The following is a 26,724-nucleotide window of genomic DNA, read 5'->3' on the forward strand; positions in this document are numbered from 1 at the left end:
AAGATGAATGTGTACCTGTTATACTCTTTAATCAACCCTGAAACTTTTGACGAATAAGAACTCAAATCTCTGGAAAATCTACAAAGATCATTTAACTGAATTTTGAGCTCATCTGTTATATGTTCAGACTTTACCAGAGCATCCAATGTTTCCTGTAAAAAAAAAAACAAATGAAACAATTACAACAATATTAAACCAAATGGAAACAAGATTGGTGAGTAAGTGAAAAACTTACATCTTTTGAATCTAAATTTATGAGAATTTCAGTTCAACCTCATTTATGATATATGCAAATTCACTTTTAAGAGTATTTTAGCAGTCAAACCCACAGAAGCTTATTTGAAATTACCAGCTTCTAAAAACCAAATTTCTGGAAGCCTCAACTTTCTTAGTTCAAAATATTCTCAAAGAAAAGTTTAAAATATAAATTTCATTTTAATGAATGAGCTATGGTATTGTCAGTTAGCTGTACAGATATAGAAGTACATACAATTAGGGAACAGCAAACAATATCTGTTTATATACACATAATTAGCCAGTTGGCTTGAGTTTAGCATGTTCAATAAAAACTGGTTTAAGCTGTATATTAAAAAAAATAATTTATGCAAAAATTTTTTAACAGTTTCAACTCTTTCACAGAGGGCTTCATAATGTAAAAATACAGCTGCTTACAATCTCATGAGAGTAAGTGGGTTACTGCCTGTCATTCACTGCTGCACTGGAAAGACTCTTGCTTTGGAGACAGCTAAGCCAGCAAAACCAAAATGCTTTCGTTGGCTTAACTTACATCACTGGAAGAGGTGTGATAACCACTCCAACAAAAACAGTCCTTGTTGATGCCCACAGCATCTCCACTGCAGAATCCTGCCAGCTACTCAAGCATGATGAGCAGCGCAGTCTTAGCTCCTATCTCACTAGAAACTAAATTCTACAGGCATTCCTCTGAAACTCCCAGGGAGAGGAGACAATCCTCTAGCTAGTTACATTCACCATGGCAGAGGTTCTTCAGTGCAGGCAGGCCAGAGCGTTTGGCAACTACTGATTAGTTTGTCTAAATCTAAGTGCCATTTTGGAAGAAATGTGTAATATAAACTGAAGAAATGGATCATATGGAAGCGAAGACAGATTTTCCAGGGACATGTAAGTGGGACAAGAAGTCCCCAGATCATTGTTCTGAATGTATATAAATAAATATACACAGTAAACAGTTTGCAATAATCTATCCATACAAAACTGAATGTTTGGGAAAGGTACAAATGATGTACACAAAAACACATGCAGAAAGTTTTCAAAATACCACAATCTACACTGCAGACATAAAAATGCTCACTGAGTAGATTTTTCACTGTAAAGTATTAACTAACTCTGCAATAAACAGACATCCCTTTATGTTAATCAAATGTAAAAGGACATATTACAAGAGTCTAGCAAGGCAATCAACAGACTTATCACAGTATGCTAGAGATTGGAAGGGACCTCGAAAGATCATCAAGAACAGTAAATGTACAAATGCCAGAGATTCAGCTGATGTGTCTGTTGCCCTCAAGCAATTTTGTGCTTGTTTCATATCTCTTTTCCTCAATGGTAAAATTAGTATTTTAGAATTTATATAGTGGATTTCTGAGCAAGTGAGGAAAAAAAAAAAAAATAGAGGTATAGAGATATTGCTTCTTGAACTGCCAGGAAGAAAAAACAGAACAATCCATTTAGAGAAAAAACAAAACTACAAACGTGAATTGGCTATGAATCACAGCTTGATTATGTTAACAGTATTGAACTCTGTTTGCATTTATACATCCCAGGGAAGCCCTATAAAATTAAGTCGAAAGACTTTTCAGATGTATTATGTGTACACACTTTCATGTGTTCTTGTGAGTATGAAGAAATACTTTGCTACAGCAGATTTTCAGGTCTCCTCTGCTTTACATCATTTGTGCTTGGTTTATGTACTTTAAGTCACTCATACACCAGAAATCAGTTCAACCATAAAAGACATTTCAAAGAGTCTCACTGCCAGTTTGTTTCAATACCATATAAAGGAGCATTTAAATTAAATAATTATGTAATAGCAATGAAACTTTGGGAAAATGTAAACCAACTACTTTTTGTTTATCTTACTTTACATTAAACTAGACACAAGATCCTTTTTTTAAAAGCATTATGAATAAAAACACAATGGCTGTTACTTAAACATAAAATGCCACAAACTGTATACAGCAGGAATCACCATAATGAAATACTAACAGCTTTTATTTTTGTTGCTGTTTTTGGTAAAGAAAACATGTTCTAAAGGTAGCACAGGGCTAGAATTGCCTGTTTTCAATGATTTTTTTTCCAGTTTCAAATAGCCTACCTCAATAACTTCTAAAAGGTTATTCTGATGATGTACAGCCTTAGGCATAACCTATTAACAAACAGGAACATTAACTTCCAGAACAGGGTGCATTTAACTGTTACATTTTCCATACAGAAACACCGAAAGCACTATTTCAGCCACTTGGATTTCATTTTGAATTTGACAATTACCAAAATAATCTGCTGAATTCCAAGTGCAAGATCTGTTGCTTTTATGTTGCACAAACCTAAAGGAATGGAGCTTGAGTAGAACAGAACAGCAGAATGCGCTTGCTAATTCTGAGAATTAGGAGATTCATTTTTAATTCATGGCCTTGGCTCACATGGCAACAGAACCACTGAGACAATGGAAATGGAAAGCTGCAGTGCTATTTTATGTTCACAATAGGACCTATCCCTGGGGTCCAGAAATGGCAAGATTACTGTCACATTTCCTCTAACTATAAATAAAATTACATATTAGGGCCGTGCATTGTGAGTCTTGAGATTCCTCTACATTTTCCTCACCAGCTAAAGTTTACAACTGTCTAATCTAAATAAAGTGTTGTTACAGTATATACACAGTATATATGCAATTAATAAAAACAATATCCTTCTCCATTTATAAAATGAAAAATGTCTGGTAGTTGTTGATGTATGTTGATGACAATTCCATGTCTTCCTTTCCTTTGTAAAAACATATAAACATGGCAGACTTTGCATATTTGTACCATTATTTGCTTCAATGTAATGTCAGCTTTGTTACTCCTACAGACATGTACTGACACTCAAGCAGGTTCCATAAATCTGTGCCAGATTTGAAAGGGGAAGCCATAGAAAAAACTTGGCAAAGACACTGGAGGAGGAGGTTTATAATCTCAGTTCAAAGAGATGGTGTTCTGGGTTGTGTTTTTTTTAAAGTATCTTCCACCAAGGGGTCAGAAAGCAGGCATCACAGGCCTCTCTTCCTTTACTTGAACTGCTTAATTTCAACAGTACTCTGAAAGGCAAATACACTGTACCTTTTCTCAACACCTGTGCTTCACAGTAGTCGAGATACATATAAACACATATCTTGTTGCAAAAATATATATCTACATTTATATACAGTGTGTGTGTGTTTGTGATACACACACGTGGGTTTTTTTGGTTGCTGTTGCTGGAAGACAATCAGCAGCACAAACCACCTATTTCTCTAATTCCACTACAAAGTAATCAACAAGTGTACTGGTTTCTGGTATAACTCCTTTAAATATTGGACAAGATCTCAACATGCATGACATGAAGGATATTTCAGGAAATGCAGAACATGAGCTCAATACACTCCTGACAAATCATAAGTAAGAAACAGCTCCGGCTGTTACTTAGATTTTAAGAAATGCTTTCCATGTCCCTGTTCAAGCGCTTCTCAAGTTTGAAACACTGAACAACTGGCGTGCTGTAGCTCCTTCCCTTTCTCAGAGACAAGTCCTGTTTTTCCCAGATGAGATCCAGGCAGCGTTTGCTAAGCCTCGTACAGCAGAGGCCAAGGAGAGAAATGTCTTCTGGAAACACTGCTGCTTGTGATGACAGTTACAGAAAAAGTTTGGAAAGCTGTGATTTCATAGAAATATTTTTGACAAATGCAAGTTACTATTTCCTACGTGACAGTCCCCACTGGCATAAGCTGTCTCCCCCCAGTAGCCGTGCATTTACAACCGAACAGCAGCCAAGAAAAGAGACGTGGCCTTACTTTCTCCTTGCGCCAGCTTTCCACGACCTCGCCGTCGGTGTGCGCGCTGTCGAGGAGGGCCAGGCTCCGGGACGAAGCGGCCAACAGCCTGCCAAGCCGCTCCGCGGCCTCCTCCAGCCCTGCGGCCTGCGCCGCGAACTCTCGCTCGGACAGGGTCCTCTGGCTCAGCACGTCCCGCAGGCTGCGCTGGCTCCGCAGGGCGCTCTCCTGCCACTGCTCCCAGTCCGACCGCAGGGCCTGCATCTCGGCCGCCAGCAGCTGGCACCCGCCGGCCGTCGTGCCGCGCTTCGCGCCGGGGGACAGCGTTTCCACTCGGCCCAGGCGGCCCGCGCCGGTCTGCCGGGACTCTACCAGCTCCTGCAGGGAAACATCGCCATGGTAACCCTCCGAGCTGCCACCGCCTCCGCCGCGGCGGGGAGGGCCGTGGCGTCCCGCCCGCACCGAGCAGCGCCCGCACAGGGCGGAGGCAGTGGTCCCCGGGGAGCCGCCGGGCTTGGAAAGACTGCGGGAGGACGGATGCAAAGAAAACTCGGCCGTCAGAGCGTGCGGGCTGTGCACTGGGTAAACAGCGCTACCGAAACTTTCGTAAGCTGAAGTTTAGGGGAGAAAGAACAAACTTCCTTGAAAACTCTGTTTAGGTTAAGATCCGCAAGTAGTTAACTGCTGTAATCTGTACAAAAGCACCACGGGTATGTAGCTGCTCATAGTGTTAAAAGCACAACTGTGCTGCTCAGAAAAAAAGCCATTTACAGCCGTGATCTGTGATGTGCCAGATTGGTTGCACATGTCTCTTTTTCCATATTTTTTTTTTTTTTCTCCCCTCTCTCCAGAAGTGAATTCTTTCTCCAGTGTCCTATTTCAATCTCACACATGCTACAAGGGAATCTGGAGAGTTTTTAGCTTAAGAGGCTGGAGAGTATAAATATCATCCCAAACAACACATGGCCAGACTAGTGGTATTTGTTCTTTTGTTAGTCTTACGAGCTAGAAACTACTGTCTCCTTCTTTTCCCGTTTTATATGTGGGGAGTTTGAGCACAAAGGAAACTGAAAACTATCTGAGAGTGCACAACAAATCTGCAATTTGATTTTGGGTATCCTGAATCTTCCTCTAGAAGCCTGTTCACTGGCCCACCTCTACATGTTTAGGAGCAGAGTAAAATGTTGGCAGCATGAGTATCTGAAAGTAAACATCAGGCATGAGCAAAACATTCAGTCTGCTTTAACACTGCATGCAGAAATGCATAGGCACTCAAATATCTCAGAATAGATGCTGGAGTAAGGAAAGCACACATAAGGGAGGCAACGCATTTCTGCTGTGTTTGGAGGGAACAATCCTTGTACTGCTTTATGCATCTTCATTTTGTGCAACTCGGGAAAGGTTGTTTCTGATTGATTCAGACCAGACAACTCTGCTCATGGAGACAGAATCCTCGGCAATCAGGACAGAGCAGTATTCATTAATCAGCTAAGCCACATTCTTCTGTGATGCCACTGGGCTTCTGATCTTGCAAATTGTTTCCATGTGTGTTGTGGCTATTTAAGGTCTGTTTGTACCTTTACTCAATCAGTTTAATATAGGAAGGGAAGCAAAAAAAATCATAGCTCAGAAAGCTTGCTTTCAGTTCACTGAAATGTAATCACCATTGCATAGGATCACAGAATGGTTTGGGTTGGAAGGGACCTAAAAGATCATCTAGTTCCACTCCCCCTGCCATAGGCAAGGACACCTTCCACTAGACCAGGTTGCTTAAAGCCACATCCAGCATGGCCTTGAACACTTCCAGGGATGGGGCATTTCCTATTTCAAATACACAAAGAGTTAAGATCCCACAACTTACTGTCTCTAGCCTATTCTAGAGCATAAAGTCTGAACTGCAGATGAAATCATGAAAGGTAACTTATCTTACATTGATTTTAGCCAGCTTTTTCTGTATAGTTGATGTATCTCCAGATGCGTCTGACCAACGATGCAGCTCTTCCTTTGCAGACTGGAGCCAGTCTGTGAATTCATGCACAGCATCAAGGTATAGCAAATGATCCTTCACAATGTCTTCCACTTTCCTCATTTTTTCCTATCATTCAGATGAAAAAAAAAAAAAAACAAAACCAAATCCCCCAAAATAAAAAAAAAAACAACAAACACCAAAAACCAAACCAAACCAAAAAAAAACAAAAAAAAACAACAGAAAAACAAGGTTAATAAATTGCTCAAATACTGTTCTGGCTTTAAGTAGGTTTGGTTCAAGCACAAGCATGTTCTGCTGGAGCAAAAGATGAAGCAGTCTTCTGGAAATGTATGTAAAAATGCACTTTAACATGTCCTTTTACAACATATATATTGTCTGATAGATATCAAAGCTGCAGCTGTGACAACTCTTTCTTAATACATCCTTAAGAGGCTTTTGCACCATGAATCTTCTCAGGGAGCTGTGTGCTACCAGGAACAACTCTTATTTAGGAGTTTCAAGTCTCTACAAATTCGAAGCAGAGTCACAGATATGTTGTATACAAAGACCACAAAGGAGGACTTCTGCTGTTCAAAAGGGCAAAAGGTTCTTATAGTGCAGAGTCCATTCTAATCACCAGATCAGAAGATCCACCACCCCAGAGGATGCTCCCCCTGACACAGGCATACAGCAGCTTCCTGGCTCTGTTCTTAACTTTTTAATGTAAGCTTAAATTGGGGCGAGTTTATCCTTACTATGAAAAGATGATATAGCATACTGGTCCAGCATTGCCTTTGGTCTGGCTGAACAGATTTCTTGCAATATTCTTGTGAGCTAACACTCGCAGATGTTTATCAAAGCTAACCAAAATGAACTGAACTAATCAAATAGGTTTCTACTCCTATGTGAATACTCTAGATCTAAGCACCCTTAAACCAGTTTTGAACTAAACCACTTATGAATTACACTCCAGTTATTTTTAACTTTGAATAACTCAACATTTAACTAATACTTTTAGAAATTAAGTTAGATTAATAAGCCTTGCTGTTCTCTCTGAAAATAGTCATCATAATTTCTCAGAATGTCTCAGACCAACTAGACAATGGATGGTTACTAGCTAAACAAAGATGACCTGAAGTTAATCCTCAGAGTTTTTACATCTTAACGCATTTTATGGAACAACAGAATAAGAAAATGTCCACATGCAGGGGACTTTAAACAAAACTGATACTCCTCTAGGGAAACAAAAGAGCCCCAGGAAAGGCAACATGCACCTCCTGTTTATGTTGCTCGCACCAAAATATAGCACCAGTAGAAGGGGAGAGTGGAGGCAAAGAGCAACTGTAGTTGGTCTCTTCTGGTGGGAATGGCTCCTACCAGCTGCAGTCAGTGCTGTTCTCTCCCAGGGGAAAGACTGCAAAGCTTGCTTTCTTGCTTAAGAAATTAAATTTATTGATGCATATTGATTTTATGAGAATGCTGCCATGCTCACTTACAATACTCTTTTCACACAAGTTTAAAGGCACTGTACTGAGTGAGTTAGTAATCTTTATATTGCTCCAGGTTTAACTCTGCTGAAGAAAATGGGAGTCATACAAGGATGAAACTGTGCTCATTCTCCAGAATTCAGATTCATAGCTTACTATTTCCAGTGAAAAAAAATAAAATAAAAAAAAAAGCAAAAGTTCATCAATAAAAGAATGTTTGAGTATATGGTAATTAAAGAATTCATATGCCCTAGATTTAACATCTTTCCCAACAGGTAATTTTTTAGATCTTCCATTAATTTTTACTTTGGTACTTTTTTTTTATATATACTATGGATTAACTACCTACAGGCCATCAGCACTATTCTCAGTACATGGAAACCTGAAACACACTTCCAAGAGATTATAGTGCTGACTTCAGTCTCAGTTAACCTTTTATCATGGAGCCTTTCTTGGATGCAAACTTTCCCATTAGTTGAAAAGGTGGTGACCTCATGTATGTTTTCCTTAGAAACCAGAGTACCTGTGTAGCATGTGTGGTGCTTAATGGCTTGAAATATCACAAAATATGGGCATATAGCTCTCTGACAGTAGGATTTATCTGACAATATGTTTTCTACTCAGGGAAGCATTTCCCTTTCATTCGTCCCTTTCTAGGTACAAAAAAAAAGTGCTAGGAATGAATGAAAAATAAGTAGATGAAAATGAATCTGGAAAGATGTCAGAAATACTGTTGTATATAAGAAAGTAGGAATAAAATATATGGCCTTCACTTTTCAAAAATCAGAACCATACCAATTTCAATTCCCAATACTTTTTACATTTCAGTGCAATTCCAATTGTAATAAACTGTTTCCAACTTTTTGTTAGACTGAGCCAGAACAAAAGACAAGATTATTCAAACACAGTCTGTCCTTTAGTTACTAAAACATTATGAAAATAAAAACTTTAGCTCTATATACAGATGTCTAAACATTTTACTTAGTTTAAATTGAGATCTTACCTTGGCTACAGTTGTGATATCATTAAACTGTGTTTTTAGTTCTTCTTGAGCTGCTTCTCCAAAAGACTCATCTTCTGTTTTTTCATACAGTTCCACAGCCTTTTCAATGAGTTGCTGTAAATCACTAGAGTGACTCTCTATCTCAGAAACAATAGCCTGGAAGTGGTCCAGCTGAGCAAATTTCTCCTTCAGACCAATCTGTGGTTCTAAAGGCTGTTCCACTTTGTGATCCAATTTCTCTAACCACTGCTCCAGCTGGTTTTTCCTTTCCAGATATTCATTCCACTCGCTAATGACAGAATCTAGGCAGCTTACATTAAAAGAAACACATACAGTACAGGTAAGAACTTCTGATTAGTCTGGGAAAAAAGAAGAAAGACCCTGCTTATAGCATAATGTTATACTGTCTCTTGCCATGTATAATACGTTTAGAAAATGCTTTTTCCTCCAGCCTGCTTTAGTTTTCTATGCCAGTTTACATTCAAGTTAGTGAGGAATGTAATTCTCATTCCACTGGACTTAATGATAGACATGAGTTTGTGAGAATCTTATTCAGAACATAATGGTCTAACCTAATCTAAGGACAAGAGGAAATCATCTTAATATGCAAAAAAGATTATTTGGAGTAGATCATAGAATCATAGAATAGTTAGGGTTGGAAGGGACCTTAAGATCATGTAGTTCCAACCCCCCTGCCATGGGCAGGGACACCTCACACTAAACCGTATCACCCAAGGCCTCGTCCAACCTGGTCTTGAACACTGCCAGGGATGGAGCATTCACAACCTCCCTGGGCAACCTAGTCCAGTGCCTCACCACCCTAACAGGAAAGAATTTCCTCCTTATATCCAATCTAAACTTCCACTGTTTAAGTTTTAACCCATTACCCCTTGTCCTATCACTACAGTCCCTAATGAAGAGTCCCTCCCCAGCATCCCTATAGGCCCCCTTCAGATACTGGAAGGCTGCTATGAGGTCTCCACGCAGCCTTCTCTTCTCCAGGCTGAACAGCCCCAACTTCCTCAGCCTATCTTCATACGGGAGGTGCTCCAGTCCCCTGATCATTCTCGTGGCCCTCCTCTGGACTTGTTCCAACAGTTCCATGTCCTTTTTTTCATGTTGAGGACACCAGAACTGCACACAATACTCCAGGTGAGGTCTCACAAGAGCGGAGTAAAGGGGCAGGATCACCTCCTTTGACCTGCTGGTCACGCTCCTTTTGATGCAGCCCAGGATACGGTTGGCTTTCTGGGCTGCAAGCGCACACTGTTGGCTCATGTTCATTTTCTCATCAACCAGCACCCCCAAGTCCTTCTCCGCAGGGCTGCTCTGAATCTCTTCTCTGCCCAACCTGTAGCTGTGCCTGGGATTGCTCTGACCCAGGTGTAGGACCTTGCACTTGTCACTGTTAAACTTCATGAGGTTGGCATCAGCCCACCTCACAAGTGTGTCAAGGTCCCTCTGGATGGCATTCGTTCCCTCCAGGGTATCAACCAAACCACACAGCTTGGTGTCATCGGCAAACTTGCTGAGGGTGCACTCAATCTCACTAGATATTAGGATTTTTCTTTTTTTTTTTTGATTAAAAAAACATACTGAAAGACAAAATTGAGAAAACTTCCTAGTTTTGTAAGGAAGAGGTAGATAAATATCTGTCACATGTTCTTGGTCCTGCCAAGTACATGTTCAATAACTCAGAAAGGCCTTTCTAGGTTTTTCTCCGTACGAATTTCTATGATTTCTATTCTTAAATTACCATCAAGTACCATCCATATGAAATTTGATTAATCTGATAGGATCAACTCATCTTTTTTATAGAAGTATGTATTTTTTCAGGCAATTTTGATTCTCTCTGATAAAGCAAATTTCCCCTCACATACTAGTAATGAATGAATGGACTCCTACGTGCTGTAAGGTACCACTCTTTGTAAGCAGGGTTTGACCTGTGTTTTCGAGGAAGTTTTACCTCTGCCAGTTCACTGAAGTGCTGATAATGTCATTCCATACACCCTTCAGTGTCTGTAGCTCGATTTGTATCACCTTTTGTCCTTCCTCACTGCTGCTTTTAAGTGCTTGTTCTCCTTTGCCAATGGCCATGTTCAGCTTAACTTCACCATCACCTTTGAGTAAGAGGATCTCCTGTGAAGCAAAATAAGTCAAAATATCAAATTTAAGTGAGAAGTGAAAGCTGTTATTCTTTCAACGGTGGACTCTACCTTCTGTGAGCTTATTTATCCTTGACAGCCATACCCAGTATGAATTCCTATGCCCCTTTTCCTTTAAGTTCCTGTCCCTTGCTACCTGCAAGTGATCCAGCAGTTTTTCTCGCAGACATACAGGCTTTTCACTGCACTGGTCATCCTAAGAGATAGCTCACATTGCAGTATTTAAGGAGTAGGACAGGCACTGCACAGAAAGACAGCCCCACATAGCTAGAACAAATCTCAAGAAAGCCCATGGAGGGATCTCCTACACTGATGACCTTCCTATTAGGATGTTTATCTCACCTGTTCTTGAAGACGACATGGCAGATATGTTACAGCCTCTCTGTGTCAATTATTCTAAGGCTTCCCCTCCGTGAGGAAGCTTTTCTGTATCCGAATACACATTTTCATAGTTCACTATTCTTTATTAATGTAATACCTGGCATCTGTCTGTATTAAACTTCATCCCATTTTTCATACTGCACCTCCCAATTTGTCAAAATCACCTTAAATTCTGATCTGCTCCTTTGTAACTGTAGTAAGAATAAAATACAAAAACATTTCTCTTCCACTAATGTGGCCCACAGCCAATATTAACCTCAATGAGTAATCTCTAGTTGTATCCTTCTTTACCTGAATTTGTGTCAGCCGTCTCTCTAGTGTGTCTTTGCTACCAAGAGTGCTCTCTGATGATGCCAGTTTATCTTGAATCTCTTTCAACCATAACCACATACTCTGCAATGCCTCCTCCAGAGTGAGATGCTCTTGGAGTGCAAGCTGACATGTTTGTAGCTTCTTCTTGACAGTTTTCACCATGTTTTGATAATTAGTGAGATGCTGAGAAGCCAGGCGCACTTCCCTCCCTGCACCATGGCCTTCTTCATTTAAAGTCTGTGCCATTTGGGACAGGTTATCAAAAGATTCCCTGAAAGAAAATGATGAGACTGAAAATCATTTTCAGAAAGCATATGATATTGCTATAGCAATTATCAGATAATTTCCGGCTGTCAGACTTTCCAATTCTATATGAACTGCTACCTTTTTGTACGTGCCAAAGCTTCTGAGAACTCCATAGTCTTTGTCAGGTAGGAAGGCATAATGGAAATATCAGGACATTTGTCCAGGATTAGTCACTGACTCTGGAGTTTAGTACAAGGATCGGTAAAAGGGATTAAAATTCTGGGTTTATACAGCCTCAATTAATTTCCATCTACTGAATCACCCTTCCTGATACCCTGTGATTACAGGGAATTTCCATCAGACCAAAATATATTGCATCAGTCTCCATGGGATAGGTAGTGACTGGGTGTTTCCTTTTAGCATGCTCTGTGGCTTGAACAACTGACTACTATTTATGTTCTGCCTTCACCAACCTAATAATAAAAAAAAAGAATTTGAACCTAATAATAAAAAAAGGAATTTGAAAACCACTGTGCACTAAAAAAGGCAATTACTTCATCATCTGTTGGCTAAGTCTGAGTTCTAGAAAGATTTCACAGCCAATGTGGATGTTATTTGAACTTTTTTATAAAGTTAGCTATATGTGAAAGGGATTTGTGCTAACCCGGTTGAATATGAGTGTTGCAGGTCAGAAAGAAAATTTTAAAACTGATATAATGATAAGTGCCATTTTTACTACTGATTTTACAATCAATATTGTTAAGATTTTTCTTATGTTTTTCAGTTTCCATTTATGCATGCATTAAGATAAGCTTTTTTTAATGAGAAATGTATCATCATTGAATTTTGGAGATGGCTCCAAATTCCAGTCTCCTTAAAACTGGAAGTATCTGGATTCAGCTTCTTTTAATGGAGCATGTTGCAACACCTTTCTCTTTCTTTCACAAACACACTTCACCCCAACAGTTTAGTTTCACTGTTGCTTTAGCAGAGGAAAAAGTGAGAATATTTTAGGAAATGTATTTCATACTACCTTGAGTTCAGTAACTCTTCCAGGAACTTTTCAACTTTATGCACCTCCTTTTTCTTCTCAGGAATAAGCTGTTTGTTCTCTCCTAATGCTTCTGCGCTTATTCTTTCTTCCATGTCACGTATCCACAAGCCAAGTTTCTTGTGCTGATCTTCAAAACTATAAAACAGATAAATACTCCCTTAAATTTTTTTCTCAGGTGGAGTGAATTTAGTAGAAGTTGATTCAGTTCTTTCAGTATCCACAAGACCAGGAAAATAAAGCTAGGTATCAATTTTACGCTTCGAGAATAAGAGTTGTACACAAAACATAATTCCACAGTGACTGCTAATCTAAAAATATTCAGCGACTCTCTAAAAACATTCAGCAAAATCATGGGAACTACAGTGAGAACAGAAGCCTCCAAAATTTAAAGTGACAGTGCTTTTATTTATTATTAGGTTCAGTAAAGGCAGACCAAAAGAAAGCTTTTTCCAAATCCTTATAATGATATAGTCTAAGTTTAAAAAATGGGTAAAAGTGGGCTTCTACTCAGTCCTGACACTTACAACACCTTAAACGTTGTGCTTTTGATTTCTCCAACAGAACGTAACTGGACTCTCAAGCATTCAGAACTCGGCAAAACAAGTTCTGGCCCTAAGTTTTAAAACCTTTCCCTTCACCATCTCATCTTGCTGTTTTATCCATTACTGCTACTATTACTAACTTTGCTTTAAAGTAGCAACAGTTTTGAATCTAATTAACCTAAAAATACTAACACTCAAAAAATTCCAATCCCGAGTAATAATTTAGCAGAGTTTTCTTATTAGGTTCTTAGGAAATATGTCTGTGTGGAATGGGACAGGACAGACACCAGCTGTGTGAAAAGCACACTATCTTCAAAATCCAGGGCAGAACTTGAAAACTCATCACACCTTTTCCTTCCAGGCAATTCCATTTAAATTATGGAGAATCCAACTGCTGATTTGGGATTGCATGAGTTATGCAGATCTGCACATATGATCCTGACCTGGAATTATCTAACCAAAATAATACCCTTGGAGCAAGATCTCCAAGGGTTGACACGTTTTTATCAGAAAACTTTATTCTGTCTTAAACATTTGCAAACAAAAAAGCAAACAGGACCAGGGTAACTGGAAATAATTTCAAATTGTTCCCTGTATTTCTGCAGCCAGATAATTTCATGCAGTCCACCTGTGACTGATATTACTCACCTTTCCAGGTGTGACGCACAAGCTTCCAGGGACTTCTTATCATTCAGACACTGGTTGAGGAATTCCTGGAAGTTCTGGTTAGACTTCACGATTTGCTCCTGAATATGGCTCACAACTGGTTTAGGTAAGCAAGCAGACAAACTTTCTCCTTCCTTGCAGGCAGCATCTAACTTGTTCTGTCCCTCACTAACAGAATCCAGCACACTCTGTGTAATAAAAGAATACAGTTTAAAATGCATAACTAGATTTAATAAATAAAGATAAGTAATATTTCTATTAGAAGTGGTCAGTTTTCCCCAAGAAGATGAGACATATCTAGCTATGGAAAAGGTTCTGAGCAGATAGTTCAACTAAAAATTTATCAAGCGGTGCTACAATTCACAAAACTAAATTTTTCTACTTGGTCCCAAGGTAGTCCTGTTTTTGTCTGGACAGTTTACTCATGTCCTGAAGATGTTATACATTCCAATAACTAGGTTGTTTGAAGTAGGTGTGCTGCTATTTGTGTATCAAAAATCTGCATAGATGATAAGATTTGACATGACAGTGATAATCTGAAAGACTGAATAAGCAACCATGTAAGAAAACATAGGAATAGAAGAGAAAGAAGGCAAAAAAAAGGGAAAAAGGATTGAAAAACAGAAACAGGAATAGTCTAGTTACACATATATCTTCCAGAAATTAAATTCTGATCTCTCAGAACAATGAACACAGTTTCCACTGTACTCCCTCTATAGTACGTATTGCTGTCGCCAGCCATTCTTACATTACCTTTTCGGAAACAAAACCAATAAATATTATAACATCTAATTATTTTAGAGATATAATTGGATACATATAGTTAAATTGCTAATTAATGTTTTTAATTGTTCACTATACCTGCAAGTCATGTAGCTTTGCCTCTATGGCTTTGCTGTCTCCAGACCTATCAGATGACTCTTTTACTGCAGCCTTCACACCAGAAAACCATTCCTGGAATTCTTGCATTGAATCTTATTTAATAAAAAAGTATAGAGAAGAGAATATTTTTTTAAGAAGCAGCATTATCCATAATACTATACAGCTGTCTTCCACAGTCCTTTTATTCTTCAGGAACAGGATGTGTATCATTACCTTCAATGACCTTGGGGAGTGGGATTCATTTCACAAAAAGTTAGATGTTTCCACTGTAAATATCCAAATTTGAACAGTCACACTAGCTTCCCTTTATAGTCAATGGGAAAAGATAGGCATTTTCAGTCTATTATATATGTCCTAATTTAATGTATAGATAGTATCTGGATTAGTATGTTAATATACAAGATTTAAAATTGCCTACTCCTCTCCACTGACTATCCAGGGATCCCAAGAAATACTCCAGTTGGGGACATTTAAACTATAAGCATCTGCATTTGGTTATATAAATCTCTTTATGTCAAATACACAGTGTATCTGTAGAAGTACATACTAAGAGTGAAGAGAGGTGGAACTGGGCTTGCCTTTCATGCATATTACACAGTTAAAGTTGAATTCTGTTATAGTAAACCACTTTGTTTCATAGCAGTTATCAAATGAACGTTTGGTAACAGGACTTTTGAAAGGCTCCATACAAAACTAAAGTTGCAGTTGCAGTGACATCACTGGAAACTCTGGCAGATTCCAGAATGATTCATGGCTGTGGGCTAACAGTTCATATTAATAAGACTGAAGACTCACCGAGGAAATGTTTTTCCAAGGACTCTTGCATGCTAGCCTGTGTTCTGCAACAGAGCAGATTTACCGCTTCATACTTCTTTATTAACAAAGTGACAGTGCCACCAAGAGTTTCCAGCTCTACAGAATGGTATTTGCGACACAGACTGTTGAGGTTCTCACGGGTTGAGTCAATGCGGCTCTGCTGAAGCTGGAGGTCTTTTTGTGTTTCCTGAAAATGAAGTTACAACACAAATATGATGTTTGTAAAGAAACAGAAGAGCCCTCTCTTTTCCTTTTCCCATGTGCTCTTTCCTCCTATGGCCTATTGCAAGTCCTAGACACAATGAAGGGAAGAACTACCAGTGCACATTTCCTAAATTTTTTAAGTGAGATGAATCCTTGAAACTAAAGAGCCATCACAGAAGTGAGAGAAATGCTGTTTCTCATGATTTACTACTCTATTTCTAAACAAATTTCAAGGCATACTGAAGGACAACAGTTATTTTCAGCTCAGTCTGAATATACACGTGAGATGCAACAGGACACTGGTACTTGGTGGGATTTCTGAGTGAAAGGGAGTTTTCATCTGACTGCAGAGGAACATTTGTTTGAAAATTAAATTGTCCAGAAGACAATCATTAAAATGTGCTCAAACCGAAAAAATATCCATGTGTTTTGTCATGTTATGATGAGCATAATTGTATTCAATCAAGAGAGCTCTAGGAGACAAAAGAAGTGCTATATATGAGGACTAAGGAGGACTTCTGAGGTAGAAGTTTGTGTTAAAATTAAGCTCAGTCCAGGGTCTTTTACTATGATAAGTTACACATTCATAACCTATATTACAAAGGAGTAAGTGGGCTTGTAAACATGCTGGAGTAATGACTGAATAGTTCAATGTAATAAAACCAGTTTTTGTCACAACAAAGACTATAATATTCATTATAATGTTTAAAGAGTTTTGTATCAAATCAGAAAAAATCAGGTTAACAAATAGATCAGAACTTCAGTTCATTGGTAGAACTTAAAGAGTATCACTGCACTATTTGCTATGATTTTAGCATCTGTGCAGGACATATTATTAAATTAAAATGAAGTATAATGCTTAGCAAGACTCTGCTAAAAACTAAAGATCACTGCATAAGAAAAAGCATATTCATTTTCTTCAGCACTGACCTTCACTTTATTTAGAGCATCAGGATCCAGGTTACGTGCACAGCATAACAGTGTTTCTTCCACTTCTGTTAACCAGTCTGTCATCTGATCAATAAATTTCTGTAACTGCATCTTCTGAGTACTAAAATCTTCCAGTGTCTCTTTTGCTGTCTTTGCCATTTCTTTGGCATGTTCCAACTTCTGCCTCAAATCTGATTCTATAAACTAAAACCAAAATGTTAGCTATTAAAGCATTTACATAAAGCATTTATTATAGTGAATGTTTATTGATATATATAAAAGATAGGGGAGTGACACAACAATTATTTTACTCTCTTTACATCTGTGAGTAAAGATACCTACATAAATAAAACATGTCAACCATTAAGGATTAAGTTTTAGATATACCGTAATTCAAAGAAAGGATACTAATTTATAAAAATCTAGACTGAAAACTGTTGAAGTTACCTACTTTTGAAAAGTTAAGCAGTTGCCAGAAATTTGCCATATATACAGAATATGACCTAAATGCAAATAGCTCCATAAAAAGCATACTTTTTTCTTTCTCAGAAAAAAAAATAAAGAAATATGAAGAAAGAATAGTTATGATACATGTAAATAATGTAATATCATCTGTCAGCTTAAAAGAAAAAGGCAGTACCTGGGAGACAGAAATTTCAGGAGGAATTTCTTAGTTTTTTGAGCACAGTCTGTGATTACCAGTATCTTTATTTTACCTGGAGATCTGCAGGAGGCTCTTGACTATGGATCAGTTCTTTGAGATCTGAAATTTTGGAACTAAGCTGCTCCAACTTCAGCTCTTTAGCCTTGATTTCAGACTGTAAAAGAGATGTGGTCAAAGTTGCTTGCCAAACTACAGGAAGGTTTTAGACCGTCAGAAGTATGCTCCATCAATTGCAAAAATGAAAGAAAATGTAAAAAAAAGTTTAGCAACACTTGTTGTAGTTGGTTTCTTCCCTAAAATTCTCCCATCTCTTCTCTTTTATTAGACATAGTTCAGAGATTTTTTTTATCCATCCATTAAAATAACCACACACATTTTTTAAATTCAAAGTGCACTAACAGCTTTTGTTTCTTAAAACCAGCTGAATAAAGATGGGAATGTAATTGTTTATTTGACTGGAAAAATCTACTGTGGTTGTTAGGTTCCACTTAACGGCATACAGCATATAATACATGTGCTTTCTGGTTTTTATTACAAGGAAGTGAGCTCTCAGAAAAAAAAATTAAACACAAAAATAAGTTTTAACCTCAAAAGGGAACTAAAATGTTCTGCTATATATGCACTGACATATCTGGACCTTGTAGTTATTATGGTCATATAGATCACAGTTATAAAGAAATATTCTACCTATTAAAAAAAAACAACAAAACAACTAATAGCAAAGTGAAAGAGAAAATAATCATGTATATAATTATTGTTTTTAAGTATTAGGCAAATAATTAGGCAAATTACCCAAACTTGCTTTCCCAAAAAAATTCAGACAGATCACTCCAATTAAAAGATTGGACAGTAGATTTCAGAAACTACTGATTTTTTACTTAACTTCAGCTAAAGTTGTCCAAAATTTCCATCAGTTTCTCCTGGAACAGTTCAATCCAATGCTATGCTTTCTAAAATTTTTGTGCTTGTAAGAACACATTACCATGTACTGCTAGAGCCAAAATAACTGTGGAACTTAGATTTAGTAAGAAGTGTGCTGTTTGTGTTTCTGTCAGAAGCAAATGGCTTCAAAAGAGGACTGGAATGCTGTCAGGTAAACACTGGGTTAGTGGTACCACTACTTGAGCAGGGGATACGGTGATCTACAACACAGCCTTGTCTATATGCCTGATACCACTTGAGATTTTGGTCTAGAACATTTTTATCACTGATTTATGGGTAACCACCTGGAAGTCTTTCAGGAGAACCTCCATTCTCTGACTGTTACTTAAGTTGCTGATGCCTTCATTCAGTTGAGAAATGGACTTATTGCACCATACATCCATTTCATCTCCAGTTTTGAGGATGTCATCCCACAGAGACACGCTTACACTCAGACGGTCAATGTTGTCTTCAGTTCTTTCAGATACCTTTCAGGAGAGAAGATGTATCAATACCATTCATGAATTAATTTTACATTTATTTTGCAGCCAATTGTAAGACAAGTGCATAAAAAATGATTAGTACATTTAGGCAAAATAATTTTCTTAGAATTGGGCCTAAGTTCTGAATTATAATTTTGGTTTAGTTACCCATATAATAAAATTAACAAAAATCGTATGTGAATGTTTCTAAATATTTATGTATTTTTTACTGGGACAGTTTTATGTTGAAATAAACGTCATCTTTAAAAACAGCTAGATTTATCTTTCTTATGTAATGTAGTAATTTCCTAATAAAATTGTATAAATATGAAAATATAAAATACTAGCTTTTATGTTTCTCTACTATAATGTCTTTCTCAACATACAGTGTAGCTTAATACAATTTACTGCCTAATTTATTTAGTCCACTTTACTTTAGTAAAGTAATACTTTGTAAATACTTTAATAAAGTAATATATTTGGTGAGAATCCAATCTAAATTTACACACAGAAGTGTGCACTGAGCAAATTTATACTGTAACATACATACATTATTATAAGACTTTGTTTTAAATTGATCAAATTGATGTCACAACTTTGTTGTACAATGGATGTCAAATCCCTATGATTAACCCTTTCAGACATATACTTCAAAGTAAACTTTAGTAAACAATTGTACTCTAAGATCCTAAGAAAATGCTAATACTATAACCTTAGCCCAACTTAAAAACTGTGTCCATTGTATAAATAACAGATTCTTACATCTAGCCATTTGTCCACAATACAGTTCATGTCTGTTTTGACCGCAGTGGAGTCGCATCTATGTACTCTTTTCAATTCTGCTAACAAATGTTTTCCTTTATTGGTGAAAGTGTCCAGCTCTTTTTGTTTATCGCTCAGTTCATTCTTGGCAGCTTCGTGCTGTGAACATAAATACTTACGTGTTTAATTAAGCCTTGAAGAAAGAAAGAAAAATTCAGTTCTCCAGTCACCCATCCCTAGCCCTGTGGTATATATTATGCATTTGATAATTCTCATTCAGCATACCATCTCATATTTCACTATGCCACAAAAAGCAGAGCAATGATTTTCTCATGAGCATAATCAAATAGCATGATTTTTATAAAAAAAAAAAGTAAAGCCGATAAGCAGGAATAATAAATTCTGATTTTTTGCCACTTGGTAACCAGTTATCTTTAGGACTTGGGACATATTTAAAAAAAAAAAAGTATTTTTATTTTTCCCATTCTTCAGACTCTACATGTATAAATTGAATAATAAGAACCCATCATTGACTAACTAGTATCTAAAATCAGTTCTGGAATTACAGCAGGGAAAACAGAGGGTGTTGCAAACAAAATTTAGAATTGTAAAACCTGTCACTCCTAGATAGTCTGGAAAATGAAAGTACAGATGTATTCAGAAATAAATTAGTATCTTCAGAGCTACAAAGCCTAGATGCAATTCTAGATGTAGGGAAATCTTTCTAAAATACTGTCACTGAAGATGTAACAAAATACTGAGAAAGGATCGTAGTAAGCATCTCAGTTTTTTTCTTTAAGAACTATTAGTGATCAGCATTAGAGGTAAGCTACTAATCTGGATGCACTAGGGCCATGTGGCCATGCCTGTTTGTTATGGTAGAAGTTGTGCAAATTATTTATTATGCTCCAACTCCTTCAGGCCTAGATGTGGCCAGTATTGGAACAGGGAATTCTCCACTCTCCAAGACCCACATTAAGGAGGGGAATTATATGGAAGCTAAATGCATTTCTTTGTTAGACTGTTGAGCTCTGATCTGGTTTTCAGTTTTAGTTAAAATTTCTATTATCAAAATGCCATAAATAAACACAGTTTAGAATGAGGTTTATACAGATCACACTGAAGAATTTTTAATCAAGAGCTCACTAGGCTTGAAATTACTCTCTGAATGAAAGGAAAGAATATAACTCAGAACTGGTTATCCTGACAGGCTGATGGATAGCAGAATTTAGAATTTTAGAAACACCAGTGAAATGAATGGAGTGCAAGGATCCAAATTCCTTATCTCAATGGCTCAATGGCTAGCATCAACATTGTACCCCATGGAATAAGTCATCTTAGAGAAAGAGACACACATAACCCTTCTTTTGTTGACTTTATTCTATGAAAAAAATTACCCAATATGAAAAAAACAGTAAAGTATGTTGACTGGAAATACCCTCTTATACTATCATAATATAAGTATCATATACAAGTATCATTGTATATTCACAATATACTTTATATAAGGACTAATAAGGACAAAATACTTTATATAAGGACCAGATAACTTATGGTTTCCACATAAATTATTTTGCATTTTGCATTTCTAGGTGTTAAAACTGTAAATAGCAACCATCAAAACCACATTAATGGATCTTGCCAAATGCTTAAAAAGTACGGTATTATTTCCTCATCTGAATCGGTGCTACTTAAACCCTGAATGTCAGTGTGACAAGATTTGACAGTAGATTCAAGGAGCTTAAAACACAGAGCAAGGGCACCTTTAAACTTTTAAAAACCCCATCTAAATCCTTTAAATGCCTCAAATGAAAATATATATAATTACCTTTGATAAAGTTCGCTTGATGTCTTCACGGTCCTTCCAAATGGATTTGATCACTGAAGCATTATCAGCACTGTCTATGACTTTCATTATTGTTGTCTTCAAGCTCTGATATTCCTTCATCAGATCAATAAGAATGCAAGACTGCTCCTTTCTGTAATGTGAAAAGGCTGTGTTAAAATCAGTTGCTGTCATGTTTCTGAGGGAAAGAGAGTATGATGTAGGGATTCAGCATGGGAAAATGAGGATGCAGTGACAAACGTGTTTTGGGCAGCTAATAAAATACTAATATTTAAGTTTTGCAAATCACTGTGGGTCCATACATCACAAATAACTTCACTGAAGAGCCAGTATATAGATCACCATTGCATATATATCAGATATCAAAGCAACAGACTTGAGCAAAAGACTGGTTGATACTGGAATTCATGCTTCTCACTTCCTAAGTTTAGCAACTTACTGACTGGAAATCACACTGTAATGATGCTGGCACTCACAGCTCATTTTTTTAACTTGCTCCTTTAACATACAGTTTTTGGTTCGTTTTGTTTTTTTTGTAAATAGAAGCCCAAGTAAAGACAGACAAAATTTATGTACATTGAGGATGATGTAGTACTGAATGAATCCAGCACTCAACTTTACCCTGCAAATTTAAAAAGGAACATTTGAAGTTTTCTTTAAAGATGATGAAGAGGGAGATAAGACAAAAAAAAAAAAGGTAAGATAAAACTTTCTTTAGCTTCTTTAGTTCTTTATCGACTTTGATTGATATACAAAACTGTCATATCACTGATTATACATTGATTGTTACGAGCATGGTCCCTTGGGCAGGCATACAGACCTTTTAAGAATGATTTAGGACCACTGAATATCGGGGTTGTCAGAAATACATATTCAACAGAGAAGGAAAATACATGCTAGAAGGACAGTATGTATCTCAATGTATACATTAGGAGAGTAAATAATAACATGCAACTAAAAACCCAGTATATCTATAAGCACTGCCCTGAGGACTTGTCCGTGGCTTTATTAATAGTATAATCACAAGTATCCTGGTTTATACTGTTTTATCTTCTACTCAGTATTTAACATAGAAGCCCTGTTTTTTATTGGCATTAATATGACAAGAAGATATTAAATGCAAATAACGAGGACTCTTTCCCCCACTAAAAGATCTCTCTCATTTGTCACCTTAAGTCTAAGATCTACTTACTTTTCATGTATAACTTTCTTGGTATCCTCCCACAGAGATTCTAACCGATTTATCTCTCTGTCAATCTCAGAAGCGTGTGCAATGTCCTTTTGGGCTATTTGTTTTGCTTTGTCCATGAGCCACTGGAGTTTGTGTTGGTGAGAATTCAGTTCCTCATCTAACTGGTTAAAGATTCTTAATCTGCAAGTTAAAAGGCAGGTTTAAAGTTTACTTAGCTTCACTTTTTTGCAAGAGAAAGGAGGACAAAATAAGAATGAAACAGTTGCTGTTACTATGCACCAAGTTCCCTTTTTCTAACATTTCCTACGCTATCTTCAGAAAAAAAAGTGTTACCTGGATTTTTTTATGCTACAGCTGGGCTCAGAATGTAATTTTACTACAATTTTGTAGAAATTGTAATTTTTCTACAAAATCTCTACAATTATATAGATATACATATACCTTCACCTCACACGGTGACTTGGAAATATACTCAAATATTTATATAAATACTTTATTATAGTGTTTTCCTTCAGCACATGTACACTCTATAATTCTGTAAAAGTACAAAAAGTTATATTATATGGGATCTCTAATAGCTATTTGGAGCTATTAGAAATACCCAAATGTTTCATTTGGACAAAATATGAGACAAAGATTTTCTCAACTGTTCTTGCAAGACAAAAGATTAGCAGCACTTGCTAAGTGTTCTGCTCATGTTCTCCCTCCATCCAAACGGCTCACTTATTTACAAAATTTTATTAAGTAGATGTATGAACTCACGAATGCCTAGCAATTTTCCAAGGCAGAAAACTCACACAGGCCTCCAATGCATAATAAAAAATCTAGAGACTGCAAGCAAATGAAGAAGCACCAATCTCAAGCATTAATACTGTTTTTACCTTTGCTGGAGGGCTTGTAGTGTTGCCTCCTTCAGGCCCTCCTTGTCAGCCTTTTCCTCAATATCGTCAATACTCCTCAGGAGCTGTTCTTTATGTTCCATGAAAGATCTTCGCAAAGCTCCAAGAGCTTCTGCCTCACTCTGTTTGGTTCCCAGCAGGTTTTGAACTGCCTCTAGTTCTAAGTACAGATTATCCACCACAGCCCTGCAGGAAGTCCTCTGCTCAGAAACGCTGTGTTTTAGATGATACTGGGCCTTAGTAAGGGAGCCATCCAAACTGATGGCAATAGATTCCAGCTTGTTAAGATTTTGAATTACATTATTGAGTTCCTTCTCCAGTAATTCAGATTTAGCTTTATCCATATTTCCTGTTTTCTCCACTGTCTGCCTCAGCTGGTGGAGCACCCTTGATGCAGCACTATGGAGCTCCAGGAATACTTGCAGCTGATCCAGAGCCTCTTGTCTTTGGCTAGTTATTTGACTTGCCTCCTGAAAGATCTGAAAGCAATCCTCAGTCTTTCCCTGCAATGTCTGCTGGTCTTCTGGGCTACTGAAAGAACACAGTCTATCTACATGTTCCTTCAGACTCTGTAGCTGCTGTTTCTTACTTTCGACTTCCATTGAGTGGTTCTATGGGAAAATAAAAAAATAGAGATGGGTTTCTTCTTCCAATCAAAAGCTCAGAAAACATTTTCATACTAAACTTACAAGCAAAACAAGTACTACTGAGGGCTTTTCAGTAAGAACAGTTCAGTTTTACAGTTTTGCTTTAAACTGGTCAAATAACAGAAATCTGTATGTGACTGCAACACCATGTCTGTTCTCTAACAAATAAATGACCTCATGCTAGTTTTAGATGAGTATTTAGCTGAACACACTGTACAATTTCTCTGTGTTTAATATTTACATCCAAAAGTTTACCTTATTGTGAGATGCAGCTAGTTGTTGATCAGCTGTGCTTATCTCTGAAGTGGCTTGTAGTTCAGTAAGAAACTGCTTAATCCAGTCTGAAAACCTGAGCAGGAGCTCATCAAACTGCCTATGCTCAGCAACAAGAGCTTGAAGGAAGTTGATCCTATAGGATATCAGATGTAAATATGAAAGCACTTGATGTAAATTAATCACTTCCCATAATCAGAACCACAGCTGACTGGACAGCATTAAAATCAATGCCAGGTGGAAGGAATGAAGGAAATGTTCATTTATGTGCCAAATGTGATGACTGCCTTGTTGGTTTATTAAATGGACATCAACACAACACCTAGAAGCATCATTTCGGCTCTTTCCTGTTTCCACTGTTTTATTCCTATCAGCTGTTAGAAGTGCCCCAAACAATCAAGGTATGTTCTTCAACTTTTCTTCACGGGGAGTAGTCCCAGCAAAGAGAATGATATTGACAGAAGCTAAACTTCAGTCTTCAGACATAGCAATTCTGTTTGCCCTATCATCTGCAACACTGCATGTAACATGAGATTCTCATTAATTTAGGCAGGGGTTGAGTAACTGCATGTTCAACTTTCACTGAAGTGAGGGTCAAGTCTGTTAGAGGAACACAGTTCAAAGGAAGAGTGTGTCCAGAGGAGTACTCAGTACCTAGCATAACTAAGCTTCTAAACCTTGACCTTAGAAAAAGCCTTGTCATTTAACTTTCCATTTCCATTAGAAATTTCTCTACATGATTTTCAACACAAAATACTATGTACAAGATCATTATATTGTAAAATTATCATATTGATAAATCACCTCAAAGATTATGCCATTGACCAGGGTCTATTACTTAAGCTCCTTTACAAACAGAAAAATATGTATGTTCATCACCAAAGCAATTGAATCTAAATATATGATAACATACCGTTTCAGAAAAGGAAGCAGTGTTCCTGAGCCTAACATGAGCCAGCTGTCTAACAACAGTATTCATGGCATATGAAAACTCCAAAGTGGGTTTAAAAAGATAATACTGAGGCTTCGCACAGGATAAAGCATATAACTGAAAAGCTGCGTTATCTTCATTCCTTGCCCCACACTCCTTCAAACAGAAATCCTCTATCACAAAAAATAGTGAGAGATTACGCCAAAAAGACAGCATGATAAATCTGTGGGATTTTCCACACCCCATTCCTGGGAGCTCAGGGTTCAATATGAATCTTAAACCTTTGTTTTCTTAATGGTAATACTGTAAAAACTGTAATTCAGTATTGAAAATCCTCATCTGAATATTGGTTACTCTCATTTAACATGTAAAAATCAGACTGAAGCACAAACCTTTTATCAACAGTTTGTGGTAAAGCTTTCCACCTCTTATCCAGCTCTTCAAATTTTTCCTTTATTGTTTTCACACAATGTCTGGAAGCCGTTGGGAACAGTGACTCATTTAACTGCGATAGGTTTGCATAGACTGAAGCATGGGACTCAGCATCTGCCCGCAAATCCTGGGAAAACAATGGCATGTACAGCCTTTAGATTAAATATGGCATCATATGTAAAATGATAAAAAATACAAAAAAAATCATTTATGGATTTACAGTACACCACTTTGGGACAAGTGAATGAGTACAGTCAAATCCTTGGAGGAACTGAGGTTTATTGAGACAAACACATATTAGGACTTGAGACCCCTCAGACAGCTAAATCTGCAACTGTAATTCAGTAAGTACAAAAACCCATAGGTGAGGTTTTTTCTCCTTTAGAATCAAGTGCAATCTTTCCACACAGTTCTACTGTGTGATGAAAGTGGCTAAAATAAAGACTAAATTTTGCAATGTATTTTGTAGAGCAATAATTGTAAGGAATTCCAATTGTAAGGAAATGTCACAAATTGGCCCAAGCAACCATGGAAACCAAAACCCAAAGTAATTTTCCTTCTCTTCAGTAATATTTAAAACTGAAATTATGGACTCACTGGAGGGTGCAAAATATTTAAAATTTGGCTAACTGCTTTATATTAATCTAAAAACAAATGGCAAAAATTCCAAGGGAAGGCACACTTTAGAATAGGATGAAAGTCTTGTGTGTCTTAAAAGAATCAGAAATCGAGAGTTTCCTTGTGAATTCCAAATCATTGAGCATTTTGTCATCTGAGCAACTTTCCTCACATGCAATAAAAAGAAAGTAGCATTGTCTAAAGAAGGAGTTTCTCCAGAGAAAGGATCCTCTGGCAAGCAGACTGATATCTTTCCTTGACAGATAACAGGTTATACCAGGGCATAATTTTTCTTGAGCCGGCATATTTGCAAATAACATTTTTCCTGCCATTTTCTTGTCTTTGATAGATAACA

General features: G+C 37.3%; 1 protein-coding gene across 16 annotated transcripts in view; it reads right to left on the minus strand.

Moving 5' to 3' along the window:
• SYNE1 (spectrin repeat containing nuclear envelope protein 1) overlaps positions 1–26,724 on the minus strand; it is a 291,558-nt gene that overhangs the window by 148,666 nt on the left and 116,168 nt on the right. For all 16 annotated transcript variants that reach the window (XM_062640759.1, XM_062640758.1, XM_062640756.1 and 13 more), the window contains 19 exons: positions 25,712–25,878; positions 24,371–24,524; positions 23,451–24,079; positions 22,570–22,749; positions 21,360–21,510; positions 19,532–19,690; positions 18,593–18,775; positions 17,419–17,520; positions 16,703–16,906; positions 15,548–15,755; positions 14,732–14,844; positions 13,853–14,058; positions 12,642–12,797; positions 11,342–11,633; positions 10,471–10,643; positions 8,505–8,814; positions 5,976–6,140; positions 4,067–4,423; positions 16–152 (listed from right to left, as the gene is read on the minus strand). In XM_062640759.1, the coding sequence (XP_062496743.1) occupies positions 16–152; positions 4,067–4,423; positions 5,976–6,140; positions 8,505–8,814; positions 10,471–10,643; positions 11,342–11,633; positions 12,642–12,797; positions 13,853–14,058; positions 14,732–14,844; positions 15,548–15,755; positions 16,703–16,906; positions 17,419–17,520; positions 18,593–18,775; positions 19,532–19,690; positions 21,360–21,510; positions 22,570–22,749; positions 23,451–24,079; positions 24,371–24,524; positions 25,712–25,878 (4,046 nt within the window). The remainder of the gene's footprint in view (positions 1–15; positions 153–4,066; positions 4,424–5,975; positions 6,141–8,504; positions 8,815–10,470; positions 10,644–11,341; positions 11,634–12,641; positions 12,798–13,852; positions 14,059–14,731; positions 14,845–15,547; positions 15,756–16,702; positions 16,907–17,418; positions 17,521–18,592; positions 18,776–19,531; positions 19,691–21,359; positions 21,511–22,569; positions 22,750–23,450; positions 24,080–24,370; positions 24,525–25,711; positions 25,879–26,724) is intronic.

The sequence above is a fragment of the Pezoporus occidentalis genome, unplaced genomic scaffold, assembly GCF_034315485.1.
Source record: "Pezoporus occidentalis ecotype Australia unplaced genomic scaffold, CSIRO_AGI_Poc_V1 ctg67, whole genome shotgun sequence".
Classification (NCBI taxonomy): Eukaryota; Metazoa; Chordata; class Aves; order Psittaciformes; family Psittacidae; genus Pezoporus; species Pezoporus occidentalis.